Source organism: Coptis chinensis, chromosome 6, assembly GCF_015680905.1.
Source record: "Coptis chinensis isolate HL-2020 chromosome 6, ASM1568090v1, whole genome shotgun sequence".
In the NCBI taxonomy this organism is placed as follows: domain Eukaryota; kingdom Viridiplantae; phylum Streptophyta; class Magnoliopsida; order Ranunculales; family Ranunculaceae; genus Coptis; species Coptis chinensis.
Genome location: NC_141461.1, coordinates 63,505,911 through 63,532,102, shown reverse-complemented (window position 1 = coordinate 63,532,102; position 26,192 = coordinate 63,505,911). Strand labels below are relative to the sequence as shown.

The 26,192-nt window shown below is 37.5% G+C and overlaps 1 protein-coding gene, 1 long non-coding RNA gene and 2 pseudogenes across 6 annotated transcripts; 1 reads left to right on the top strand and 3 right to left on the bottom strand.

Moving 5' to 3' along the window:
• The window catches only part of LOC147493899 (protein CYTOSOLIC ABA RECEPTOR KINASE 4-like), a 99,877-nt pseudogene that overhangs the window by 9,621 nt on the left and 64,064 nt on the right, over positions 1–26,192 (bottom strand).
• On the bottom strand, positions 1,217–5,272 carry LOC147493904 (uncharacterized). Of its 5 annotated transcripts, none has more exons than XR_015198461.1 (4): positions 5,135–5,272; positions 2,689–4,826; positions 2,403–2,589; positions 1,217–1,781 (listed from the first exon to the last, which is right to left on the bottom strand). It is a non-coding gene; the product is annotated as an uncharacterized LOC147493904 (long non-coding RNA). The 5 variants fall into 5 exon arrangements; XR_015198462.1 differs by having other exon boundaries at positions 1,217–1,754; XR_015198463.1 differs by lacking the exon at positions 1,217–1,781 and having other exon boundaries at positions 2,199–2,589; positions 2,689–4,397; positions 4,728–4,826.
• On the top strand, positions 5,497–9,509 carry LOC147493903 (small ribosomal subunit protein uS3x). The gene is made up of 6 exons (XM_086565681.1): positions 5,497–5,638; positions 5,725–5,872; positions 5,959–6,130; positions 7,180–7,234; positions 7,322–7,453; positions 9,132–9,509. Exons 1-6 carry the CDS (start codon positions 5,609–5,611, stop codon positions 9,294–9,296), a joined length of 702 nt encoding a protein of 233 aa, XP_086421807.1. The 5' UTR covers positions 5,497–5,608; the 3' UTR covers positions 9,297–9,509.
• LOC147493902 (short-chain dehydrogenase reductase 3b pseudogene) overlaps positions 21,187–26,192 on the bottom strand; it is a 29,516-nt pseudogene continuing 24,510 nt past the window's right edge.

Here is a 26,192-nt window from a genome sequence, read left to right as displayed (position 1 = left end):
TAAAAAACCAAACTGCTTTATTATATAGACTCTCACCAACGGTTTTCTCACGACTCGCTCCTTCTCATTCCGAAGTCCAAACTTAACTATTTCCTTGAAGAGCTTGTTTTTTTGAATTGTCGATGGTTGAAGATGAAGGCTATCAACATTTCTACTCCCGTCCTGAAGAGACTGGTAATACTTGATATTTTAGAGCATAAGGATAGTTTTCATGATTGTAAGATAAAGGTTTATGCAGAGAGTTGGTATCCTTGGAGTTGGATTACAATATGGCGTATGAGTTATCATTATGCAACCTGTTCTCTCTATTCAATGCATCTATTGATATCTGTAGCACCCGAAAAATTGGTCAGCGTGTGGATAAGCTTCTTAAAGCGATCTGTGATGTAAAGGATCTTAGGTTATCTAATGATTCAATTGAGGTAGGTTCTTTATTCTTTTTGGCTTTTCTAGTTTACATGCATGCCATATAACCTCATTGTTGTTGCCAATACTTTTTATACCATTTGGATAGCTGATTCCTGATAAATGTTGTAACATGGTTTGATATTCAAGACGCTCTCTAAAGCAGGTCTCATAGAAAATTTACTAAAATTTTCAAACTTGAAATATGTGAGATTGAGCGTGGGTGTGGATTGGTTTAATGGTGAATATTTGACGGAGTTGCTTCACTACTTGCCTAACATGGAATGTCTTTTCATTGACTATGTAAGTTTCCAATATATTAGTATATAGTTCTCTTCATTTATTCCTTTATTACTAGTATTTGTATTCTCCCGTCTAAAGTTTGGTGGACTTGGTGTATGTGAATTTGAAGAAGATGGTGTGACAGATCAGGCAACTCCTCGAGATTTTCTGTCGAACCTTAAGTCAATTGAAGTCTCGGAATTTAGTGGAAGCAAGAATGAGCTATGTTTCCTTAAATTTTTGCTGAAGAATGCAAGAGCCTTGGAAACAATGACTATCATTTCCTCTTCTGAATTACTGTCAGATCCAGATAAGCAATTGGAGGTTACTAAACAATTGCTAATGGTTCCTAAAGGCTCCATGCATAGTGTAATTGACATCTCTTAAAGCAGTCCCAAGATTTATGAGATTTGGGCATGTAAGTGCCATTGCCTTTTTCATTCTCGACAAAAGCTGATTTCGACACTACTCTAGCTATATTTTCTAACACTAGTGCATTCTGATTGATTATTAGGAATGTTGGAGGTGAAAATCTGAAAGAAACTAAGTTCATCAAGTCAACGAACAGGAAACTTGTGACAGTTGAGCATACAGTAGAAATGGGCATGTTCAAAGAAACATTTCATCTGATTCGAGGATGATTCACTGGAGTTCGGAATAGTCTCCAGAAAAGAAGCAAGTCTTACTTTTTGGGGCCATAAGCTGAAGTTGTACTACAAACTAACATTTCGAAGCTTGCTTTGTTTGTCATAATTGGATTTCTCCGCATTACGAAATTAAGCTTCTGAAGCTTTTTCTTTCATTTAAATATCGCAATTTGCATGCATATTAAACTTTTCTCTTAGGTGTTCTCCTTTCATTGATATATCTCTATCAAGCACTTACCAAATCATCATTAATCATTACAGAGTGAAAATGAAAGAACGTTTTCTTCATGGAGTTTAACCGACCCAATACAGCCGAACGAAACGCCTAATGACCATATAGGGATTTAGCCCATCTACCATCTTCATGGATTTAAACTCGCAATGCTTGGAAGAATTGCGAGTTTGCTGATTTGTGGATTGCTGAAATGGAAGAGTATAAGAAAGATTCTGCATCAAAGAAGCTGGTTAAATGAAGATGAACAAGTGCAGTATGATATAGTTTTGGAGATGATAGTACTAGGCATTTTTTAGGTGATGATGATGGTATTCTTTTCCCTAATATGTTGGGTGTATTTGTTCTTTGTATCTCTGATTAACAGGAGAATACATTTTTCTAGATAACCTGTATTTGCAATTGTTCTATTTTCCACTAGACCATCAGTAAAACTATAGTGGAATAACGACACTCTGTAGGCAGCCAATGCCATGCTGTTTAGATACAGCAATAAACATTATCCGAACAAATATTGAATCCAAAATTGCTTAGAATGTTGTGTTACACGGATAACATTAAACACTGTCATAATTTGGACAATGTATTTGGAAAAACTGGTTAATCACCTCCTAGAATGTAAAAGCCATAATTCTTTTCCACCTTCTGTACTATAGGCAACTTCAAGCCGTGTAAAGGAAATGATAAAACATAAATAAAAAGCATGTTTTGAACTTTAATCAATATCCACAATATTAACATTCGACACCACTGTTGTGGGAGACCAGTCTACATCTTGATTTGCAGGTGGCAAGATACTATGACATGTATGTACATTGAAATGTTTCAGAAGTAACCTTTAGTACTGCAGCTTAGAATAAAGGTCTCTCAAAGCAGAGTACAAAGGCTCAGTAGCTTTGGGTCTCTCAACAGTCCCAAGAAGAATGTCAGTCATGGTGAGATACGGATCACCATAGAAGCATAGGTTTGCATCCATCCGTGATGCAACAATATTACTTTCAAGAGAAACTCCAATAAATGCACCTGTTTAGTACATCATCACATACATCAATTCTTTAGTATGGATGTAAAAGAAAATGTAACTAGTCCACAAAAAATTATACAGAAGCTATCTCATCTCACCTTTACTGCACCTGTAAGTATAGCACATGCCTGATCCTCTATCTCCAGCTCTAAGATCTGCTTCTAAAACTCTCCCTACAGGTCCTGCAGCAGCACCGCATCCAGCCCCAAGAGAAAATTGCAAACAACTACAGACTGTTTTTACAGCCTTGATATCGTGAAGCGCTATTAAATAGTCTGTAAGCTCACCCCCAATCTCTCAAATCAAAGGGTTATTGTCAAAAATAAATATCAAGCCCCCTAAGAAAAGAAACTTACCAGTCATTTATGTTTGCAATATTAGAAACTAAATTAATTGGGTCACAATAACACTAGACTAAAATACTAAACAAGCTTTTTATTTAAGTGTATTAGAGCCATCGACTTCTTTCTTCTTCATTTCTCTAAATAATTTACAGCATTTTCCATTCATGCAGCCAAGGTCACATGATACATAGATTCTCCGCGCTGCACATGTAGAGGAACCCCCTGAGCTAGTGTTTAATCCGTACTGTAACTATATGCAAAAATTCTTACAGAATTCCATAACGAGGCTTCACATCTAGTTCAAAATTGAACTACAAGAACCAATATTTGAATAAATAACTCTCAACTGTATTAATCCGGGATAAAATCCTACCGTAAGGCTTCTTTATTTGGTTTCACTCTCGACTGAGTTTTTTTCTATAAGATAGAATAAAATGGATTCTACCCCATTATCTAATTGTGGTGAAATTGATCCTTAAAGTGATGGTTGAATTGCCTGCAAACCAGATTTAATCTTATGTTGTTGGAAAATGGCCGACCATCTTAGTGGATAGGCTGTGACTGACATTTTGTCTACCGTAGAAAAGTAGAAACTAAGATTCAGCATCCTGTATCCTATAAGAACAAAACATATAATCCAGAACATGTGTTTTTTAAGTTTACAAACGGATGCTTCGAATGAATTTTTTTCCACTCGTATTCTATCCACTTTGTCCGGTATTATTATGATTGGAAACATCACTCTCTTTTCGCTTATCAAATAATTTATCAACATAAGAACACACAAGTCTTATAAGCTTATAGCAATACAGTAGAAAATTAAGGAATCTGATATTGTCTTTGGAAGATACCATATCTAAGGAAAATGCTAGAATAACTTGCAATAGAGGAAAGATGTGAGTGTTTGATTCTATGGAGGGTCTCAATGAAACACATTGCCAAGTTTTTGTCAGCGCAATTTATTTTACTTTATTTAGGTACATAAGTACATTAAGTTGGCCAAATGAATCTTAGCATCTGAAGAAAAAATGATAAATCGAACAGGGTCATCAAGTAAAATTGAAAATAACATAACTACTACCAGCATCATCCACACCAAAACAAGTTTTATAAGGTGCCAAAGGATATATGCAGCACGTATACAACATACCTTTGCGTATATAAAACAATGCACCACAAATGAATTCTATGCAAATGATAAAGGCAATAAATATTATATGCTTACCTGAGCACCCCAACCCAAACCAACAGATGATATGCAGATAGTGCAGACCATGACCCATCTGACCTTCGAGCAACTACCAAACCAGTTCCCACTTTATACGTCAGGAGATAAATTATATGAATCTGCAGTAATCGTCGACAGCAACCAAAAACCAGGAGATAAATTCTGAAACAATCTTCTGTTCTTGCTCCTTCTCCACATGACTTTCTTTTTGTTTTTCTTCAATCTCTCCACCATTCTTCACACGCGAATTTGCAACCTCATTTTTAATCGGAATTTTAGGAAGAGAAATAGAGAAAAGAGGAACCCCATGAGAGAGGGAGAGAGTACAGAGGGGGAGAGATCACTCTATGTTTGGAGAGAGAATAGAAGAGAGAGAGCGAGTGAGAGAGTTTTTAGAAAACCCTTCGCGAGATTATATTTTGAAATTTCGGTTTTTAAGTAAAGTCCGTAAACGGACGTCCGTCTAGGAGCGGGGCTGTATATATATATATGCAAATTCCACTTAAATATCTATGCCTATTTGACAAGAACAAAAACCTTAGTGAAGGAAAATGAAAACACTAACCAGAATGTCAAAATCCTGCTCCTTCGGTGATTTCTCATCAGTTATAGGAACACGCTCGTAGTCAACAAGATATCCTTCCACTTGTAGTTCCACATAAACCTAACGAGAACAAGATGTGAAAAAAGAATCACGGAAATGTGTGTAATAGTACCAGCCTAACACCTCATCAACATTCAACCATACAAGACACCGATCAAAATTTTCACATGTGTTTTCACAGAATCATGAGTTACTGGTTCCCATTGGTCAACCATCTGACCATCTGGAATTGAAGTTCATCAGTTACAAGGATTTTATTGCCATATCTGCTAGGTCAAGTATACTAACAGTATCATACAGAGAAAAAGTAACCAATGGTGTAAATAGGTATTATAAAAGAACAGTAGAGGTAAAACAAAATACAGCACCTTGTAGCTTCTTGGAGAATATCTTCCTTCCAGCGAGACTCCATCTGTTCAACCCTTTCCCTGTTGATTCCCTAAATCACATGATATTTCTTTTCATATTTATGTGAATCACAATTGAATATCATTATAAGAAGATATTTCCTTGCCCAAAAAAGCAACTTCACTGGTATACTTCGAAAGAGTGTGTGTATGACCTAAAAGGATCCCATGTGTACATATTACTAGTTGAGTTTTAAAAACGAGTACACACTGGGTAAAGTTGATTTCACAACGAATACACACAATTACACAAAGAATCCCTAAATATTATTGGACCGGGCATATCCACAAGCCCATTTCATACATACCCACTAGGGTTTAATATCTAACCTAAATAAAATCTCAATCTAACCGTCATCTTCTACACGACTACACCCCACTCTCTTTCACTCAAACATTAGGTGGTTTCCTCTCTCTCTCAGCCGCTAACAAATCATGGCGACCCAGATGAGCAAAAAAAGAAAGGTTTTATTGTATCTCTCTCTCTTTTCCCTTTCTCTTACTAGATCTAATAAATTATAATATATTAATTTTGGATTGTTGTTATACAGTTTGTTGCTGACGGCGTATTTTATGCGGAACTGAATGAGGTCTTGACAAGAGAACTCGCTGAAGATGGTTACTCTGGTGTTGAAGTCCGTGTCACTCCTATGCGTACTGAAATCATCATCCGTGCCACCCGTACCCAAAACGTACTCGGTAAATTAAATTAAAAATTGTACGTTTATTTTAATCTCGATATATAAATGCTTTTCTTATGTTATGTTTATTTGGATTGTTAAAAGGTGAGAAGGGAAGGAGGATTAGGGAACTGACATCTGTCGTTCAGAAGAGGTTTAAGTTTCCTGAAAACAGTGTTGAGCTTTATGCTGAGAAAGTTAACAATAGGGGTCTTTGCGCTATTGCTCAAGCTGAATCTCTTCGTTATAAGCTTCTCGGTGGTCTCGCTGTTCGCAGGTATAAATTTCATTTTTTTTTATCTGACATGTCATTATTACAGCGTGATGGTTCACTGTACCTATCTCGTGTCTGAAGATGACTATAAATTGTTACCCATTTGTGCTAATTAATTTTGAGGGAAATATTGTTTATTGTTTTGCTCTATTAGCATGAATTGGATATTTGATTTAGGATTGTTTGCTTTTATTAGACGTTTTTATATACAATATGTCATCATTAAAGCAAACTGGTTACTTTTTTTATAAACCAAATTTGTGTCGGAAGATGACTAGATTAAGATTTATCCTCCAGGTCATAATTCTTATGAAATTACTCTGTTTTCAAGTAGTAGCCTTTTGGAGGATGATACATTTCTTTATGCCAATAATATATTTATGTTTTTTCGTTATCTTGTTTTCTAGTTTGTGCAAAATCTCTTTGTTAATGCTGTCATCTTTAAAGCAAATAGGTTTTTTTGTACCAACTTTGTGTCGGAAGTAGACTATAATGATTGTTCCTTGTAAGCCATTGCAATTGTGAATTGATATGCATATCATTTCATGTACTACTGATTTGAGGGATACATAATAGTTGTTATTTCTTATATTCTTTATTACATGTTCACTGTTCTATTTCAGTGTTACTCTGTTTTTGTGCCTGTCCTTGTGATATTTATGTTACTTATACATCACTTGGTTGAACAATCTCCTTTTTGTGTCTTCATTCTAGGCTTCTAGCATTGATATATTTATTGCCATCATGTGTGTATTTACTTTGGTGCCATTTTGTCAAATGCTCACATTAAATGATATTCCATGGAGTTTGTCAGGCTTCTTGAACTTTTTCTATGTGCTTGGAGTCTGGAATATTCTCCTACATTCTACTGAAATTCTTCTTTTTTTTGAATTAAGATGCTCAGTTTGGATCTATTATTATATCTTTGGTTTGAAGTTATGAACTACAGATAATTGACTATAAGAAGCAGATTCAAATTGCGGTGTTTAAGTTTATGCATATAGAATTCTAGCAAAACTGATTCTTTGGGATGTCCAATTCTTATCATTCAGGGCCTGCTATGGTGTTCTTCGATTTATCATGGAAAGTGGGGCAAAGGGTTGTGAGGTATGGGACCATTCTCAGTTTCCGTTCTTTATTGTAATGGACTTCACAAATTATTTGAATCAGAAATAACAATGCTTTTTGAAATAGGTTATTGTCAGTGGTAAGCTCAGGGCACAACGTGCAAAGTCAATGAAGTTCAAGGATGGGTACATGATTTCTTCTGGTCAGCCTGTCAACGAGTATATTGATTCGGCCGTGAGACATGTTCTTCTCAGACAGGTCAGCATCTTTGAGTTTCATATTATCTGTCTGTTTTCATGTAAATTGTCTCTGCTCTGAGTCTATTCCATGTGATATACCACATTGTCCTACGTTGTAAACATTAGTTTAGTTGCTTTAATGTTAGCTTACTTGAGTTTAATATTTATTGAAGATGTTGTAGGTGGATCTTTGCATTAAACCGAACACTTTACCCCTCCTTGATGGAGGAGTGACATTTGACTGTTGTGTTTTTTTATTTTATTTTATTTTTTTTTTTGATAAATATGCATCTTATTCATATGAGAAGAAAGAAAAAAGTGAGCAAGAGACTCACCAATACAATGAGGTGTTTAACAAAAAAGAAACATAAAAGTGAAAATCCTAGCTAATGTACACCTGAAATAACAGATACCCACTCTAACATTAAGTTCCCAAAACAGTAGCCCCTTCTCTCCGAAAGCATCGATGACCAAAGCCACAAGTTCGCTTTAATGTTACGAATTGTGGTTTCAATAGATGCGGGCTTGCTGTTAAAGGTGGCATCGTTCCTTGTTTTCCAGATAGACCACCACGTGGCATAAGGAACTAAATGCCAAATGCATTTCCCATAGGCCATAGGATTTGGCAACACCCAGCTATAAAGGCAAGAGACTACTGAATGAGGGCAGACCACCGGTTGTAGAATGTTTTGCCACACGCCTTTACTGAAACTGCAGTGTAACTGCCGTTTCATCAAGTTGAGTGCACAACACACGCTCTGCCTCCACATCCTTACCCCTTGTGCGCAGTTTATCCGTTGTCAGTATTTTTCCTTGTAGAAAACACCAAAGGAAGAACTGCACTTTAGGAGGTACACCACTGCGCCACGCCATCCTAGATAATGCTACAACTTCTTTTGTTCACCAGAAAGCTAATCCCAAACAAACAACTCCTGGATGGAACGGCACTGATGCTTGTTTTCTTTTCTAGATCAATATCAATTTAATTAGATAAATTTTCAATATGGCCAAAGCTTATGAGTATCGATATACCATCATAACAAGGAGCTACCTAGGCTTAGAACAATACGGTGAGTGACAATCTACTAAAAGTCAGCTTGTTTTAGGTCATAGTGGCAATAGTCTTCTATCTCATTTTTGGAAACAGGGATTGATATTTCACTTCATGACAGGGAAAGGAACATGCCTAACAAAGTATGGATGTCTTCTGTGTTTGAGGGAGCAGGAAAGGGAGAGTCAACACCCATCTCCAAATGCTTATCTTTAACAATTAATAGTTCTTATTGATGTTTTAATCAATGAAATTTAGTGTTAATTTTTGTTATGCTACCATACCTTTATCCCTTTGAGATAGTAAGCGAGTGCATACGATAGTCTTAAGATCAGACAGAAAAATATGAAATGCTCATTCTTGACTTCTTGTCCCGCTCGAATGAATCTCAAACCTAGACCAAGGTGTTCCCAGAATTATGAGACTACTCTCAACCGATGGTAGTTCTGATTAAGCCTACCATTGTTCCACTTGGCGTCATAGTATCAATTAAATGTTGTATTTTTTTCTAGGGCTGTGATATTCTTAAAATAAATAAGTTATGCCGGGGTGTTGTTTGAATGCACTTAAAACATATTTTAACTGATCTCTAACCAAAGGGTATAAACTAGTTTGTCTAGTATTTGATTGCATGTTTTTGTTGCAGGGTGTTCTTGGTATCAAGGTCAAAATCATGTTGGACTGGGATCCCAAGGGCAAGCAGGGTCCAATGACCCCCTTGCCTGATCTCGTAACTATCCACATGCCAAAGGATGAGGAGTACGTGAGGCCAGCTTTGATGGCCACTGAAATTGATGTTGCTGCAGCATAGATACTAGTAATGGTTTTTTCTGCAGGCTAATTTGTTTTGTAGCCTCTGCTGGTTCAGATTAGTGTCGTTTGTTTTTAATTATTTTGATATGGTGGGAGGTATTTAGTATAGACTTTCTTTTATCAAGAGTTTTGGTGACTGTGGTCATGACAATTTTGGTTGAGGTACTGTGCTGTTTGCTTCTTAAATGTGTATGAACTGCTGTTTTCTCAACCTGTAGCCAATTAAATTCTGTTGCCAGGTCAGTATGAATGTATACAGCGAAACAGATTAGGAAATAATACCGCTCCAGATACTCAACAAAAAGGAAAGAAAGCCTCCCTCTTCATCTCATCTGGTTGGCGCAGAATACTGTTGACATAAACAGCAAATGCTTCACGTAAGTTCTGTTACAGATTTCACAATAAATCATCTTAGACGGATGATGCATATTGTTCACGATAGAACCCATCTAGAGCTATAGGAAAATTCAATCTTTAGTTCAGAAAGCATCTACAGAAAAGACCTTAAAGTCTAGGCTTTCACAGTTCATAACAGATGGAGATGTTTACCTGCATTGAGGTGCACTTATCAATGACTTTATCCACTTGCCTTTTTCCTTCTACTCCGCCCTAAAATCATAAATTTGATAAATGTAGAATAGAACCTCCTTCAAAGGTAATATCGAGAAGATGTAGGCAATGCTCATCTCTAAGACCCTAATTAGGCTTCTTATGACCGCATATTCACCTCTAAGACCCTAGTTAGGCTTCTTATGACCGCATATTCACCTCTACGAATTGCATCATCCATGTTTGGTAAATTATCAGTTACATAAGAGCTAGCATCAAAAACTTTCCCTATTGATTTTTTTTTTGGGTCGGTAAGCGAGGTTTTTAGAGAGGTCTCCTACCCCATTTTATTAAAATAAAATAGCTTGTTACATTTTCATTCTCTCACATATTGCTTTCCTCTCGCATCATCATATAAAATTTTCTTTACATCCTCTGCAAATGAGCTCGGTACTAATTCTACATAACTACATGCTGGGATATTAGATGCTAAAGCATTTGCTAGTCTATTGGTTTCTCTGAAAACATGGATAATGCTAAAATGGTCAAACTGCCCCTTCATTTGCTCAATGCACCTTATCATCCTCTCTGCTTGCCACGGGTGGTGACACCTGTTGGATAAGAAATCTGTCACCGTGGTAGAGTCAGTTTGTGCCTGGAGTCTTCGAATTCCATGTCTTGCTGCCATCTTCATCCCCTGCTCTAAAGCTTCCAATTCAATTAGATCAATCGAATTTTTGCTTGCTTTCCCATGACTAGCTGCTAGTACCTCACCATTATTGTCTCTTATAACTGCTGCCCACCCAATCATCGACCCTTTAAGTGAACCATCTGTGTTGAGGTTGTGCATATTCGATTCTGCTTTTGCCATCTGCAAAATTCTTTCTTTCTTTGCTTAATATGTACCCCAACATTCCATATCTCAATAAATCTCTCAGTTTCTGGTCCTCGCGGCATCTTAATTTCAATCGCCATTAGTTTGATTCTCACATCATCAATCACTGATCGGAATAACTGCTGCACATTCACATGCTTGTTTTCAAAATTTTTGGCATTCCTTGCTTTCCACATCCAATAATTAAACCCATTCCACACAAGCCTTACCACATCTTGCTTAATTCCTTTCCCCTTCATAGCAGCTACAAGCCAGTTAACTTCTCCTTGCCAGTTAGGTGCTCTCTGTCTGTTGAATCCCATCTTTTCCAGTAACATGGTCCACACTGCTTCTGGAATCGGACAATTGTGTAACAGATGCTACTCAATTTCTACTTCTCTCTAGCAGAAGACGCAACATCAGATTGGACCACCTTTTGTTCTTTGAGTTTTTGTAATGTCTTTACTCCACCACTCAGCGCCATCCAACTTATGAAGGAATGTCTGCGTATCTTATTTGCATACCACACCAATTGATGCCACTGTACTGCTTGCCTTATTCCCCTTAGACTCTCATAAGTTTCCTTCATATTATATTCACCATTTGTTGCTGCAGACCAAACAATTTTATCCTCATCCCCCATTATTTCCACTTCACCCTCTGTGACATCAACAATGTCCCTTATGTACCGCTTTACATTTTGTGGAAATGCCCATTGGCCATCTGTTATGAAATTTGAGACTTTCACTTGTAAGTTGCCATTTGAGGTATATAACAGGGATTGGGGAAACTTGTCACGTAGAATGCCAGAAGGGTGCCAAGGTTCATTCCAGAAGCTTGTGGCTTTTCCATTCCCAATTTGATGAAGGGCTATAGCTGATGCTTCCATTCTGACTTTGAGGATGTTCCTCCAACTCCAGGAGCAGTCATTGGGTGTTTTAAGCTGCCAAAAATCTCTCCCCCTTATTAAGTTCTTCTGTACCCACAAGTTGTCAGCCTTTGTAATTATTTTCCAGAGATGCTTCATGGTTGCTGCTTGATTAACCTTTTCTAAACTCCGAGCTCCAAGCCCTCCTTCGTATGGGTAACATACATCTTCCCACCCTATCAAGGCATGAGACTGCTTGCAATCCGGTCCTGTCCACAAGAAGTTCCTGAGGATTTTTTTTTATGTCTTCAATAGTTTTTTGTGGCAAAGTGAACACAACAACCCAATACACACTTAGGTTGTTCAGAACTGCTTTTACCAGCTGTAGTCGGCTGCATAAGAAAGAAGTTTCCCCTTCCAACTCTGTATTCTCCCTGTAATTTTGGTTATAAGAGGACAACAATCTAGTGATTTTAACCTTGTAGTGATCAAAGGAAGCCCTAGATATTTCACTGGCAAGTCACCCCTTGGGAAGAGAAGTGTCTGTTATATGTCTGTACTTGTGGCATCATCCACCCCTGTAAAGAATAAATTGCTTTTTTGTACATTCACTTCTAATCCTGTAATTGTTCTGAACTTATAAAGATTCTCTTTTAGTATATTGGCTGAGCCATTGTCTCCATGCATAAATACCATCAGATCATCCGCAAAAGATAAATGAGTAATAATCGGATCAGCACACTTATGATGTAACTTGTACTCGTTCTCTAACACTGTGTAACATAAATTTCAATGAATAAATCCATAACAAGTACAAACAGATATGGCGACATTGGGTCTCCTTGTCTAATCCCTCGACTTCCTCTAAAGTAGCCATAAGAAGATTCATTCATCATTATAGAATATGACGCTGTCTCCACATATACTTTAACCCATGTAATGAATCTTGCTGGTAACCCTACTCTTCTCAAAGCAAACTCTATTGCTTCCCATCTGACTGAGTCATATGCCTTCCTTAAGTCCACCTTAGCCGCACACCTTGGGGGATACTCATTCCTGTGATAATTATGCATTAACTCCTGCGACAGCAAAATATTGTCCTGGATGCTCATACCATTCACAAAAGTTGACTGATTAAGGTTAACCACTTTAGGCATTAATGCTTTCATCCTTCTTGTCATTATCTTAGTTATACACTTATATATTACCCCACAGCATGCGCAATGGGCCTGTAATCTGACAATGACAAAGGGATATGAATCTTTGGTATAAGAGTAATACATGTTGCATTTACCTCCTTGAGCATCTGACTCGAGTGGAAGAAATTCCTTATGGCCTTGATGAAGTCTTCCCCAATAATTTTCCATGTACACTTGAAGAAGAAAGATGAGAATCCATCACTACTCGGTGCTTTTTCATTGCCAATATTGGCCAATGCCTCCGTAATCTCATCCCTTGTTACCTCTCGCTGTATTTCCTCATAGTCATTTGTCCTTATCTTCATTCTCGATCCAATATCTTGAAACACAGAGAAGTCTACCTCCTGCATAGTAGTAGGACTGTACAGTTCTCTGAAAAACTCCACACACTCATTACCAATATCATTTGAGTCTTGTATAACATTCCCTGCAGTGTCTCTCAAACATGTGATCTTATTTATAACTCTTCTAGCTTGCATAGACTTAAAAAAGTATTTTGTGTTATTATCCCCAGAGCCTATCACTTGATCTCGCAACTTCTGCCTATACATGTCTTCTTCAAAAGTGACTGCTTGTGCATAAGCTGTAATAACTTCCCTCTGTTTTCTTATAAAAGCTTGGTCCCTCAGCTGTACTTGTAACCTAGTTTGTACCCTATCTAGTTCAGCCTTTATTTCTTTTACCCGACTCACTACACTGCCAATTCTTTCTCTATTCCAATGTATCAATGCTTCCTTTGTCAGTTTCAGCTTCCTCATGAATACATACATCGGATTCCCTACTACCTCACTGCCCCAAGTTGCTATTACCGGGCTCATGAAGTCTTTCTCTCGATACCAAAAGTCATAAAACTTAAATGCTTTTCTCTGCTGGTGCCTTTGTATTACTGAAGCTACAATCATGGGCGTGTGATCTGAGCAAGCCCCAGAGTTCATAAACTCCGCTTCATGATCCCCATACTCACAAATCCATTCTTCGTTGGCCATTACTCGATCCAACTTGCAACTAATCCTATTTTCCTGCCTATTATTCCACGTAAACATGTTTCCCTTGAATTTAATATAAACCAAACCAGCTGATGAAACACAATCCAAGAGCTTAGAGAAGTTCTGAGTCCGTACCTCCAATCCCCCATCCTTCTCATGAGGCGCCATAATGGAGTTAAAATCTCCCATTAACATCCAAGGCTTCTAAATGATGCGTGACATATCCACTAGGTTTCTCCATAACTCTCTTCGATTATGCATCTCTGTACTCGCATACACGACCGAAATTACAAACTCCTCTCCGGTAATCGTTGTCATCTCCATTGTTATATGTTGAGTATTCTTTTGTAACACTACTGCTGGGCAGTTCCTCGGGTCCCAGCAACACCATATATTACCTCCACCATTTATAGTATAGTTGCCCTCCATCTGCCATTGATCGAAAGTTCTTGTAAAAACTTTCTCTCGATTTTTCTGCTTGACTCTTGTCTCTACCAGCCCCATCACACTAATATCATACTTCCTTACCTTATGTTTAACTTCAACTTGTTTAAAACCTTTATTAAACCCCCTCATATTTCAGCATGAGAAATTAATCATTTAAGAGTGTTAGGGTGAATCAAAAGGCTTTTCGATACCCCTTCTTTGCCGCTGTTGCTCTGTGATGTTCTTTTTGCCTGTTTTGTTACTTGGCTGCCTCTCTTCATTATAACAGGGTTTGTTTCACTATTAACATTGGGCTGCTTGAGTCTGCTTTCTCCATGCTTTACCATCAGTTGCTCTGGAAGTCTCTCTTTGGCCATTCTACCCATCCCTTTCTCTGCTTGTTTCCCATAAGTTTCCTTATCGTTTAAATCTTGCAACTTAGTGTGTTCATGCCTCTCCTCATTGCGTATTACCACTTGCATCTCACTTTGTTCATTTTGTGCATCTGTTTCCTCACTCTCATGGCCTTTCTCTTTTAGTTCTTCTGCCTCAGAATTTTTTGCTTCTACTGCTTCATCTACCCTCGAGCTTCCTTCTCCAATCAAGTTCTGCCTTTTACACCGATGTTTCTTACTAGGTGACTCCCACCCATCTTCATCAATATTATGAATTTCTTGAATCTCATTGACTACTGCCTTTCCTTTATGGTTCTGCACTTCTTGTGTTTCATCTTTTTGTTTAGCTTCCACATCTTTGCTTACAATTTTGGGTTTCTGCAGCCATACCTTATTAGGATTGTCTCTCTCCACCTTCACTTTCTTAGGACAACTTTGATCAGAGTGACCAAAGACTTCATAGCCCATGCATCTCTGGGGCTTCCAATTATATTCAAATGAGACTTTGTATACGTTCCTCTGATCCAAGATTACTGGTATACCAGCTGGATACGGGCACTTTGTGTCAATCTCTACACAAAGTCTTGCATAAGATTTACGAGACATATTCTCTGTTAAACGATCAGTGAACATTGGAACTCCGATGGCACTCCCGACTTGGCTAAATCCTTGTTTATTCCACATTTCCATTGACAGACCTTTAACAACTACCCATATAGGTATTGTTCTGAGTTCTCGTGTTTCTGCCTCAACAAAAAGTTTCCATGGCCTTACTACAAACAGTTGGCTAGCTATGTGGAAAGATCCGAGATCTAGAACTGCCTTCCTCTCATCCTCATTTTGAAACTTAAAAGTAAACATGGTATCTCCATATGGTTTCATAACGAAGCTCTTTGTTCTCCAAGCACGACTTACTATATCCTTAACATAGTTATAGTTAAGCATTTTCCCAACAAAGGATCCAACAATGAGATTCTCAAATTTTTTGTTCAAATATGAAAACTGAGAACTGTTAACATGTACTACAGCCTTACCATTAACCATGGCAGGTGGAATATATGTGAGTTCATCACTCCCTACTGCCCTCTTACCAATCATCTCAGCCCAAGAGCTTTTCTTTTCCGATGGTTTTTCTGTTTCAGTATAATCAGCCTTCTTCCAGTTTCCTTCTGTTTGTGCCTCTTTTCCTAATCCTATTATTGCGGTATTCCTTGATCCAGGACTCTCTTCCATTCCCGATACATTAGACTGTGAAATATTGCTCGACATTTTGTTGCATCTTCTCTAGTGTATCTTGGGTTTCTTGTGCTGCTATATTAGCTACCTTCTCCTGGATTCTCAACGATATGTCATCATTGCCTAGAACAAAGTTCAGCACCTCTTGCTTTATCTTTAGGCCTTCACGATCAACAACTTTTTCATCAGATCTGATTTTTTCTAGGTCCACTGTTGTTGCGTCTTCTGACTTCCTTTCCTTGCTTTCTGCTTCCTGGACTCTCAATGCTATATCCAATGCATGATCCTCGATCTTGTGATGCTTTCTAGATTGGACTTTAGCAAGGCCTAATCTTTTATGAAATTTCTCCAAAGACCCCTCTCCATATTTTTTCAAAAGAACAGTCGTACAGAAATCGATGTCCTCATCCTCACTCAAAGGTGTCTTGTTCTCAGTACCATCTCCTTTGTGCCCAACCCTAACAAGTGTGCTAGGGTTTCCTAAACCTAAAACTCTCAACTCTAGTGTGTTTTGCATTTTTTCCTAAAATTTTGTGAAAAAGACTCAAATACCCCTAAGGTTTAAAATCTCCCCTTAGAGGCCACTATTAACAACTAACTAAGCTATGTATTTGTTCTTGGAATACCTATATTACATAGGGTCCTATATTGGGCGCCACCAGAATTGGATTGGGCAGCCTCCAGCCCAAGCCCAAATCGCAAAGCCCAACAAAAAGCCCAGTACACCCCCCACTTCCATCGCGAAATCGGAAAAACCTTATCTAGCCGGTCATCTCTCTTGCGCACTCGGCCAAAAAACCCTTCGAACCCTGACAAAAAAAATCCAAAAACAATCCAATCTTAAAATTGAAGCAATCCAATCCATAATTTAATCCCATTCCAATTCTCGCCCAATCCAATTAGAATCGGCTTAATTACAATTGTAATTGAGAATCACCCAATCAAATTGAGAATCGCCCAATCCAATTCTCGCCCAGTCCAATTAAAAATCGCCCAATCTAATTGTAAGTGTTGAGTTAGGTTTTGTTTTGATATGTGTTGTTTATATGTTTTATATTGCAAATGCTTATATGATTAATGATTTAGAACGAATGTTAATGTTTGATACCTTGGTTTAGTTATATGATTCAGTTTGCCCATTCCGTAGAGTGTTGATCTGTGTTGTCGATAACCTTGGTTCAGTTGATTTAGAACAAATTTTGTTATCATTGGTGTAGTATAACAATGATTTTTTAATCGTTGTTATAATATTCCGTAGTATAATCGTAGTACGATCGTAGTATAACAACAAAATTTTTAATCGTAGTATAACAACGAATTTCCGATTCGCAATCGTAGTACATAAATCTTAACTTTTGTTTCCTCCAGTTTTGTTGTTTATTGATATTGATTTTTTATTTGGGTGTGTAAGGTTGTTGGTGAATCTAGAAGGAAAGAGGAGTATTTATGTTTCGCCGAGCATTATTGTGCTTGCTATTCGTTTTTCTACGATATTAACAGGGAAGAACAACTTTGTGTAGGTTTTCTGTCCTAAGTGATTTCGTATAACTCAGAAACTGTCTATGTGATTTTTTTTTTTTATCATGTGGATTTTGATTCAAATTTTCTTTTCTACTTAGTGTAAGCATCGGTTAGCTATGAGGCTTGCTGCATCTGTTGGAGCTTGTGTGGAAGTGAATGTGTCAGATGAGCAGTTAGCAATACTGCTTTCCAAGCTTTGAAGCCTTAGTCGTAAAAGCTAAATTCTGCATTTTTCTGAAAGGACTAACTGAACTAATAATTGAAACTGAATGTTTTAAATTATGAGGCTCATTATTTTAATTAGGACCAATGGACTTCACTCACTCTGTATATTTCTCTCTTTATTGTGTTTATGAATTCTTTAGCATGTGTTTTAAAATGTAATGGCTTGTGTTTCACGCGTAGGATTTAAAATGTACATATATTTAGCTAAGATTGATCTATACTTGGGTGTCGGCAGAGTAGTTGGCTTCTCTTTAAGGAGAAGTTAAGTAGCAAAAGTCGAGCTTGAGATACTATAAACACTTACCTGTTTTACTACCTCTGCCAGTGTAGAATGTTTAACCCAAAAGCACATATGACAGCATTAGGCACTGATTCTACCCAAATTGATGTTAGCAATGCCATATAACTAGACCCAAAAGTCGAGTGTGTTATCCCAGGGAATTGTGGTGTTTTTTTTGACTGTTTGCCCTTCCTTCAAACTTACTGAATGTATGTTATCAAATTGCCACATGAAAATAGTTTTAACACTACTAAAGTTGTTAGGTTGTGGTGTAAATATATCTAGCTATACTTTTAGTGTAGCAGTTGAATTGGTCGAAAAAGGAATTTTGGTCTAGTGGAAGTAAATGATTATTTGTTGTCAGCACGCTTATCTGCATCATCTGATTGAGCACCAATTGCTGCCCTATAGTCTTTGTCAACTTTCTCTTAAAATTGGGTTGCTCTATGCAAACTCTTTTACAAAATAAAAGGTTTTTGACCCATTAGAGAATATCAACATATTCATTTAATTCATTACTATTAGGTATTTAATTTGCAATTAGAGACATTCAATATTATAATTGATCTCACTCGTCTTTTGAGAGTCGAAATAAGTAGGCTAATAAGTCAGATCATTTCATATCATTTAAAGAGGTGAAAGTCTCTTCTATTCATTTTCTTTTTAATCTCGAGTTCAACCAAGAGATTTACACACACGCAATGTAGGCAATATATAGAACACTTGTCAGACCATTTTGTATATTGCTCAATTCTGATTGTTCAACTTTTGTGCTTTACTGATTAAAAATTTGTCCCCCAACCGGCTCCATTACTAGTTGGTAGTGAACCCAGGTTTATGGTAACAACTCCCTAATCATTTACCGGCCAAGCCTGCTTGGGGTATGCTTTTGGAAAAAAAAATAGGAACACATGCCTTAACATTGACATCACAAGCTCAAACTTGTAGAGTGGGTTGAAATAATGAATGTCAAGAGGAGGGTAGGGGATTTAACACAGGTGGGCCACATGGCCCACACCTGGAACTCTAGAAGCTGAGATTTCTTAAAAGACCCCTTAACTCTTGAACCCGCAGGATGCAACAAACTCCCTTATAAACCAAAACAAAGATGTTTTTAAACTCCCCTATTATCTTTGTTAAATTCGTTGCTGTTAATTTGAGAGTGATGTTTTTAGCGTCGCAGTGTTTATGTCCTTAGTGTGTGTGTGTGTATGTGTTTGTAATCGATCAGCACTTAATTAGGCACCTGTCCATTCAACTTTCAGTATCTGTTATCTTGTTTTTCTACAAGTTTGAAATGCAGGAAATAATCGTCCATTACTACTTTGTTGGATGTCAAATTATTGATCAACTTGATTGTAATATAGAAGCTTATTATTATGTTTGACACGACTGATAGATAATATGATATAGCTACCATGGACTTATAGGCTAATGATTACTTGATTGAGATTTCCCTTTTATATATGTTCAGCCTCTATTTGATTTATATAGCTACCATGGACTTATCGGTTATTCCCAGTGTTGTAATTTACTGTTTCTAACATAGGTGTAGATTTGATTAAACTTATTATATTTACTAATACTTGTTTTATTTTTCTTTGTAGCGATGGGTCCTCGATCAAAGAATGTGAAGAATGTAGCGAAAACAACATTCAAGGGTGTAAAGAAATTGTTTGGTGGCGGTTCCTCTAGTGGTGACGCAGTTGGAAAAAAGAGACAAAAGGTAGGGGGCTTAACGGCATCAGCGCGTAGAGGGGACCATTTGGAAAAAAAGGTTCCTGAAGTTGATTCATCGAGTGAAGATAGTGTAGATAGTGATAACAATGTAGGTTTAGATGTAAATATGGACAAATAGAAGAGTATAGTGGAAAAAGAGAGTGAGGAGAGTGAGGAGGATGATAAGGATGATGAGGAGGGTGAGGAGGGTGAGGAGGAGGATGAGCAGGATGATGATGTGGAAGAATATGGGGTAGAAGTCGTACCACTAGTGGAAGAAGCACCTATGGTATTGGATTTTGTAAGAAAATTCAATGATGATTTGGAGTTTAAAAGAGGTGAGTATGGGGGTGGCCCGTATGAGTCAGAGTTGTTGTATGAATATGCGGTGCATGTCACTCGCGATGTTTAGAAGATGATAAGAGCCCAAAGTTGTAGTTTTAACCCTTTAACAATATTACTTTTAGACCAATTATGTGATTAATAAGTAAGAGTTAGTATTGTTATCGTGTTCTTATGTATTTCAGGCATTGGAGTCGAATATGTACAGAAATGCGCCCCTTTTGCGAGATAATGGAGTAAAGGTTGGTTGCTAAGAAGTTCTATGATTAAAGGCCAAGATTCAAGGATAAAAAACCTTTTTAAAGCCCGGTCAAAGCTGAAAAGTCAAAGTCAACGCAGACAGAAATAGCGTACAAAAGTCAACAGAACTTCCGAAGGTTGTATCTTTGGATTCAAACCTCGGAATTGGGCCTACTTTATGTCAAAACGACCGGCTCAGAAAGAGCTTTCTAATGGTCTAAGCCTTGAACCAATAAAAGGAGCAAAAGTGGACGAAAAAGCTGTTGAAGTCAAATCCAATTGAAAATCCCTTTGTGGACTGAAGTATTGAGGTTTTGGGCTCGATTTTCTGTCCCAAAACATGGGTCCAAGCCCATGCACGAAATTGTAGATCTGGTCTCTTCTATATCAATAGACAAAAGCTTAGCTCTTAAGTTACCTAGTTCTAGAACAGAAAATTAGTTTTAATCTTAGTTTTTTACTTAGTTTAGTTTTTAGTTAGTTTGAATTAGTGAATGATCCAAATACTTAGTTTTAATTCATTAAATTAGTTTATATAGATTAATCTAGTTAGTTGTTAATTCTATTAGTTGTTAGAACAAGTTTTGAATCTTAGAAGCAGTTGCAGCAATGACCATTTAGTACCATGAACTTTGCTGGTTTTATCGATCAATTTGGGCCAAGAATTTTTTTTTTTGAGCAAATTGGGCCATGACCTTTCTTTTTTGTATCAGTTTGGGCCACCGTTACCATTCCGTTACTTCATATGCTTATGTGGCGTGCCGGATGTATGTGTCCGACCAAATGCTCATGTGTCACCGTTGAAGTGCACACCTAATCAACGGTGATGTGGCATCAAAATTTCAAAGTGTTTCAAACCCGAAATTTTACAGAAATTTCAAAGTGTTTCCCCAAATTCAGATAGAAATCCCTGGGATTGTTATTACTTTGAGTTGCAGGGGCTTTTTGTAATCAAATGCAAACAAACAATTCGCAATGTAATCAAATGCAAATAAGAGGTCGAGTTCTTTTCTTCTTCATCAGGGAAACTACTCAACCTCAAGACTACAAGCTAGAGGTGTAGCAACACCAAAAGGTGAAATGGAGTTGACTCCGATCCCATACTCTCCTAATTCACTACAAACAGATCGGACCAAGCCCACAACTGCATGCTTCGACGTGGTGTAAGCATGTGGACCTGAGCCTCCTATACACGCCGCAACACAAGCAGTGCAAATGATCGAACCACGAATCTGTTTTGCCACCATAGCACGAGCTGCATACTTCATTGTTACTGCCACACCATGTACATTAATAGCCATGGTATTATCAAATGCTTCCATGTCTAACTCCAGAATCCCATGTATAGCACGTATAACACCAGCATTACTAAACATAATATCCAAACCTCCATACTTGTCCAAGTATAAGCTACTATTTCTTCAACCTGTTTCTCATCTCTCACATCACAATGCCGATAACTAGCCTTTTCAGCAGCTATGGATTCCACAACTTGATGACCCAACTCATCTTGAACATCAGCTATCACAACAAAAGATCCATTTTCCACAAACAATCTCACGGTAGCTCGGGTTAAAAAATCAAACCCGGCCCAAGTATTTTCTTGCGGGAAGGGTAAGTATCTTCAATGAGAATAGTGATGATTTCACCTTTTGGTGGGTTTTGATTGATTATGATCCTTGGTATTTGTTTTCGGGTTATGGCGAACATGGGTTTTCAAAACCCATTACTGATGATCTGTGCGTGCTCATATATGAAGAAGATGAGATGATGCATGATGACATCATCACTATTTAGTTTGGGCATACGCCTTCTTAAACTTAAGTTTCCTTTGGGCTTAAGTTTGTTAGAAAAAAATGAACCGTCTCAGTCTTTTTATGTAGCGGATTTGGGCCCATTGGTAAGTCCAGCACACATAACAGACGTTTGTACACATAGGCAAATTTTCTAACGGAAATACACTGGTGGCCCAAACTGATACAAAAAAGAAAGGTCATGGTCCAATTTGCTCAAAAAAAAAGTTCTTGGCCCAAATTGATAAAACCAGCAAAGTTCATGGTACTAAACGACCATTTTTTCATCTTAGAATAAAATACTTAGTTTATATTTCAATCTTTAATTTCGAATTCAATCTTGCATTCATAGATTTAGTTGTTTTAAATTGATAATTAGTATTCATAATTTTAGTTCTAGATTAGTTTAAATTTAAGTTGTAATCCATTTTGAATCTTAGACTATTGATAAATTAGATTAAGAAAGTTAATTAGTTGTTCAATAATGACTTGTTTTGATTGTTCTTGTTTTAGAAATGATAGTATGATGATTCAAGACTAAAACCTCCATTAGAGGGGTTTGATGAAGCCTTGATGAAACTTGATTGTTGTTTGCGTAGAAATTGGTTGTAAAAATCTATTCTATTCTAGAAAGCAATTAGTTTACCATGAGAATGAGTTTGATTGCTTCACATGCTAGTTGTTAGTTGGTAGAGATTACTATGAACAATTATGGATTAGAAACACCCAATTGTTATGCGAAAGCATTTCAATTCGGATTACAACATTTCTTCGTTAGTTTATTAAGTCGAATCAAGGTGTAATCAAATTCCCCTAATTCATTATCATATTGTCAATTTAGTATTTCTGTATTTTGAATTAATCCCATTTAGTATTTCTGTATTTTGAATTATCGCATCTTGATTAGTATAATTTCCATCGTTACTCTCATCAACTTTGATAGAATTGATAATCTTAGTTAACATGAATTCTAAAGAACTAGGAGTGGAACGAATTCTCTACTCCAACTTATTGCAATAGCATCGAGAGTAGAAAACTTTGATAACATAAGTTGAAATTAGTTTTAGTTTTACTTGCGTTTGAGTCTCGTTGCTTATTCGTAGGTAAAACTATCGTTTTTACTTTTATCAAATGGCGCTGCTGCCATCTTAGTCCCATTTAGAATTGTTTTCATTAGTATTGTTAGTCTTCCCAAAGTCCCATTAAACCCACCCACCCTTGTTTGGTTTTAATAGTGATTGTCTGGTTCAGAAACAAAAAAAAAATTTCCCAGGGAAAGCCTAAGCGCGCCCCGCGCCCATCCAAGGCTAAGTTTTGAGCGCGCCCTGCATTGAAATGCTTGAAACTCGAGTTGGACCTGAGCACGACCCGTGCCCTATCAAGGCAAATTTCGAGCGCCCCCTGGGCTGAAGCGCCTGAAACTCGAAATAGACCTGAGCGCGACCCGCGCCCTACCAAGGCTATTTCTGAGCGCGACCCGTGCCCTCTTCTGGAGCAGCCCGATTTTCACAGGTCAGTTCAAACTTCCATTTCTTCAAGTTATTCAGTGTTTCTAACTTGTTAAATACACTGAGCTCGCGTATACAAGACGCTATTCATAAGCGAAACAAGGAGGCATTCAGGTACTTCTTTCTTCCACTCCTCGAATCTTCTGTCAGAGGAGTTCTTATACTAGCATATTAGGGTTGTTTTGATTGTTGTCATATTTTTTTCAATATTGGACTTAGCCTTGCATGAGATTAAGATCAGGTAGAGAAAAAATGATTAACGTAATCTATCGTGAACGTCAACACAAACACCTATCTAGTATACCACACCACACCTGATATAATGGCTGAAGAAAGAGAGTCTCCTCTCTCTGACTTTTACAAAGCCTTGAACGATAGCCCAAAATCTTGCATTGTTTTTGCAGACCCAGTGGGGGATTTTCGAATCCCCCTAAATATATTTAATTTGTTACCCGTTTTTCATGGGTTAGACCATGAAAATCCTTATCAACATATGCGTAGGATTGAACAAGTCCTTACCACATTCCATCATCCTACGGTTGGTGCGGAACAAATTAAACTGAGGGTGTTTCCTTTCACCCTAGCCGACAAGGCAGCGTCTTGGTTAACTGCCCAAACGCCTAATTCTGTGGACTCTTGGACCAAACTTGTTCAACTATTTATGGAACATTTTTACCCACCACTGAAGACAGATGAAATGCTTTCCAAGATTCATGTTTTTCGACAGAATCCTCATGAATCCTTTTCAGAGACTTGGAATCGTTTCACTGACCTGCTTATAGAGTGTCCACATCATAACCTTGCGAAAGACATGTTAGTTCATGCCTTTTTCAATGGACCTTTACACCACCATAAAGAGGTCCTTGATATAATGAATGAGGGTAGTTTCCTCAGTAAAGGAGCCTCATAGGCTTATAAATTTTTAGAAGATCAAACAAAGCGTAATAATAATTGGGGGTAGTGACAATATCTCCCGCTCCGCTAGTTCTTCTTCAACAGTTAAGGCTACCAGTATGTTTGAGGTTAAATCCAATCCTTAGCTTAAAACTCTAATTGAATCCCTCACTAAAAAGGTAGAAGCTATTTCTGTTCAACAAAAGCCTACCCCTGTTATGAATGTTAACTCTATTCCATATAATTTATGTTTGAGTCCTGCGCATCCTGACTCATATTGTCCTGTAGTCTATGAACAACAATCCTTACAGCCGGACAATGTTTGTTCTATTAATAGCGAACCTAATGCACCTTGGCGACAAAACCCCAACTATGTTTGGCGAAATAATCAACAAGTTACACCTCCAGCGTATAATAATCAAAACGTTAGGCCAGCAAACAATTACAATCAAGCTCCACAGAGACAAACAAGGACAAGGACAAGGACAAGGTAATTATAATAATTATAACAATAATAATTATAATACAAATAGAGGTATCATTTTGGTTAATCATAACTATCACAACCCACCTGTTAATAATCAATGTGAGATAGTTTCTGTCACACCACCTGTAACAACTACACATCCACAATCGGATCATTTTGACGCCTTTATGCAAACCCAACAACAGATTTTACAAGCCATCCATCTTTCCTTACAGCAGTTAGCCCAAGAGAAAGTACAACCCAAAGGTGTGTTTCCAGGTCAAGCGATACCTAATCTTAAAATAACAAACACAGCCTTTGAGGTAAATGGTAATACTAGTAAGGAAAATACAAACGTAGGTGAGCTAAATGCCATCACCACTCTCCGTTTTGGTAGAGTGGTTGATAACGCCGTAACTATGCTTGTAGTTATCCCACCAGTAGCCCTACACCGGATATTGTACTAGATACCGAAGTAATACCTGAAGATCCTACCCCAGTAGAGGTACCAGTTAAACCACAACCTAAGAAACAAAAAGGCAAGGTTAGACATCCTGTTGATCCATATGCTAAATATAGAGAGAAACCACCGTTTCCCCAGAGATTAACCATGTTAACCAAGGATATGAATTTCGATGAGATTAGGGAGGTTTTCAAAAATCTAACGATAAACCTACCCTTTCTGGAAGCAATTAAAAAGTTACCTCACCATGCTAAGTTTCTTAAAGAGTTGTGCACTACTAGACATAAAACTAATATTCCTAAAGACGCTTTTTTAACTGAACAGTTTCCAATTTTAATCGAACATAATGGGATCGTTAAGTACAAGGACCCTGGTCGTCCTACTGTACAATGCACCTTAGGAGATTCCCATACGATGACCGCGCTATTAAACCTGGGGGCAAGTGTTAACTTACTCTCTTATTATCTCTATAAACAAATATGTTTACAAGAGATGCAACCTATTAAAATGACATTACAATTAGCTCATCGGTTTATTAAGTATCCAAAGGGTGTTGTTGAAAACGTGCTTGTTAAGGTTCAGGATTTCTACTATCTTGCTGATTTTGTTATCCTCGATACAGAAGTCGCTAACGACTCTGTTCCGATCATCTTAGGGCGTCATTTCTTGGCAACTGCCAACGCGTTTATAAATTGCCGTGATGGTTCGATGTCCTTGTCCTTTGGTCATCTTTCTGTTGAAGTAAATGTTTTTAAAATGACGAAACAGTTCCCAGATATGACTTCAGATGGAGAGGTTAGCATGATTGAGAGCTTAACTTAAGATTATTTCAAAACCACGTTTCTTGATAATCATATGCACAAATTCCTTTCCTTTGGAAGTTCCAACTTAGATGAGAACTCCCTGGAAG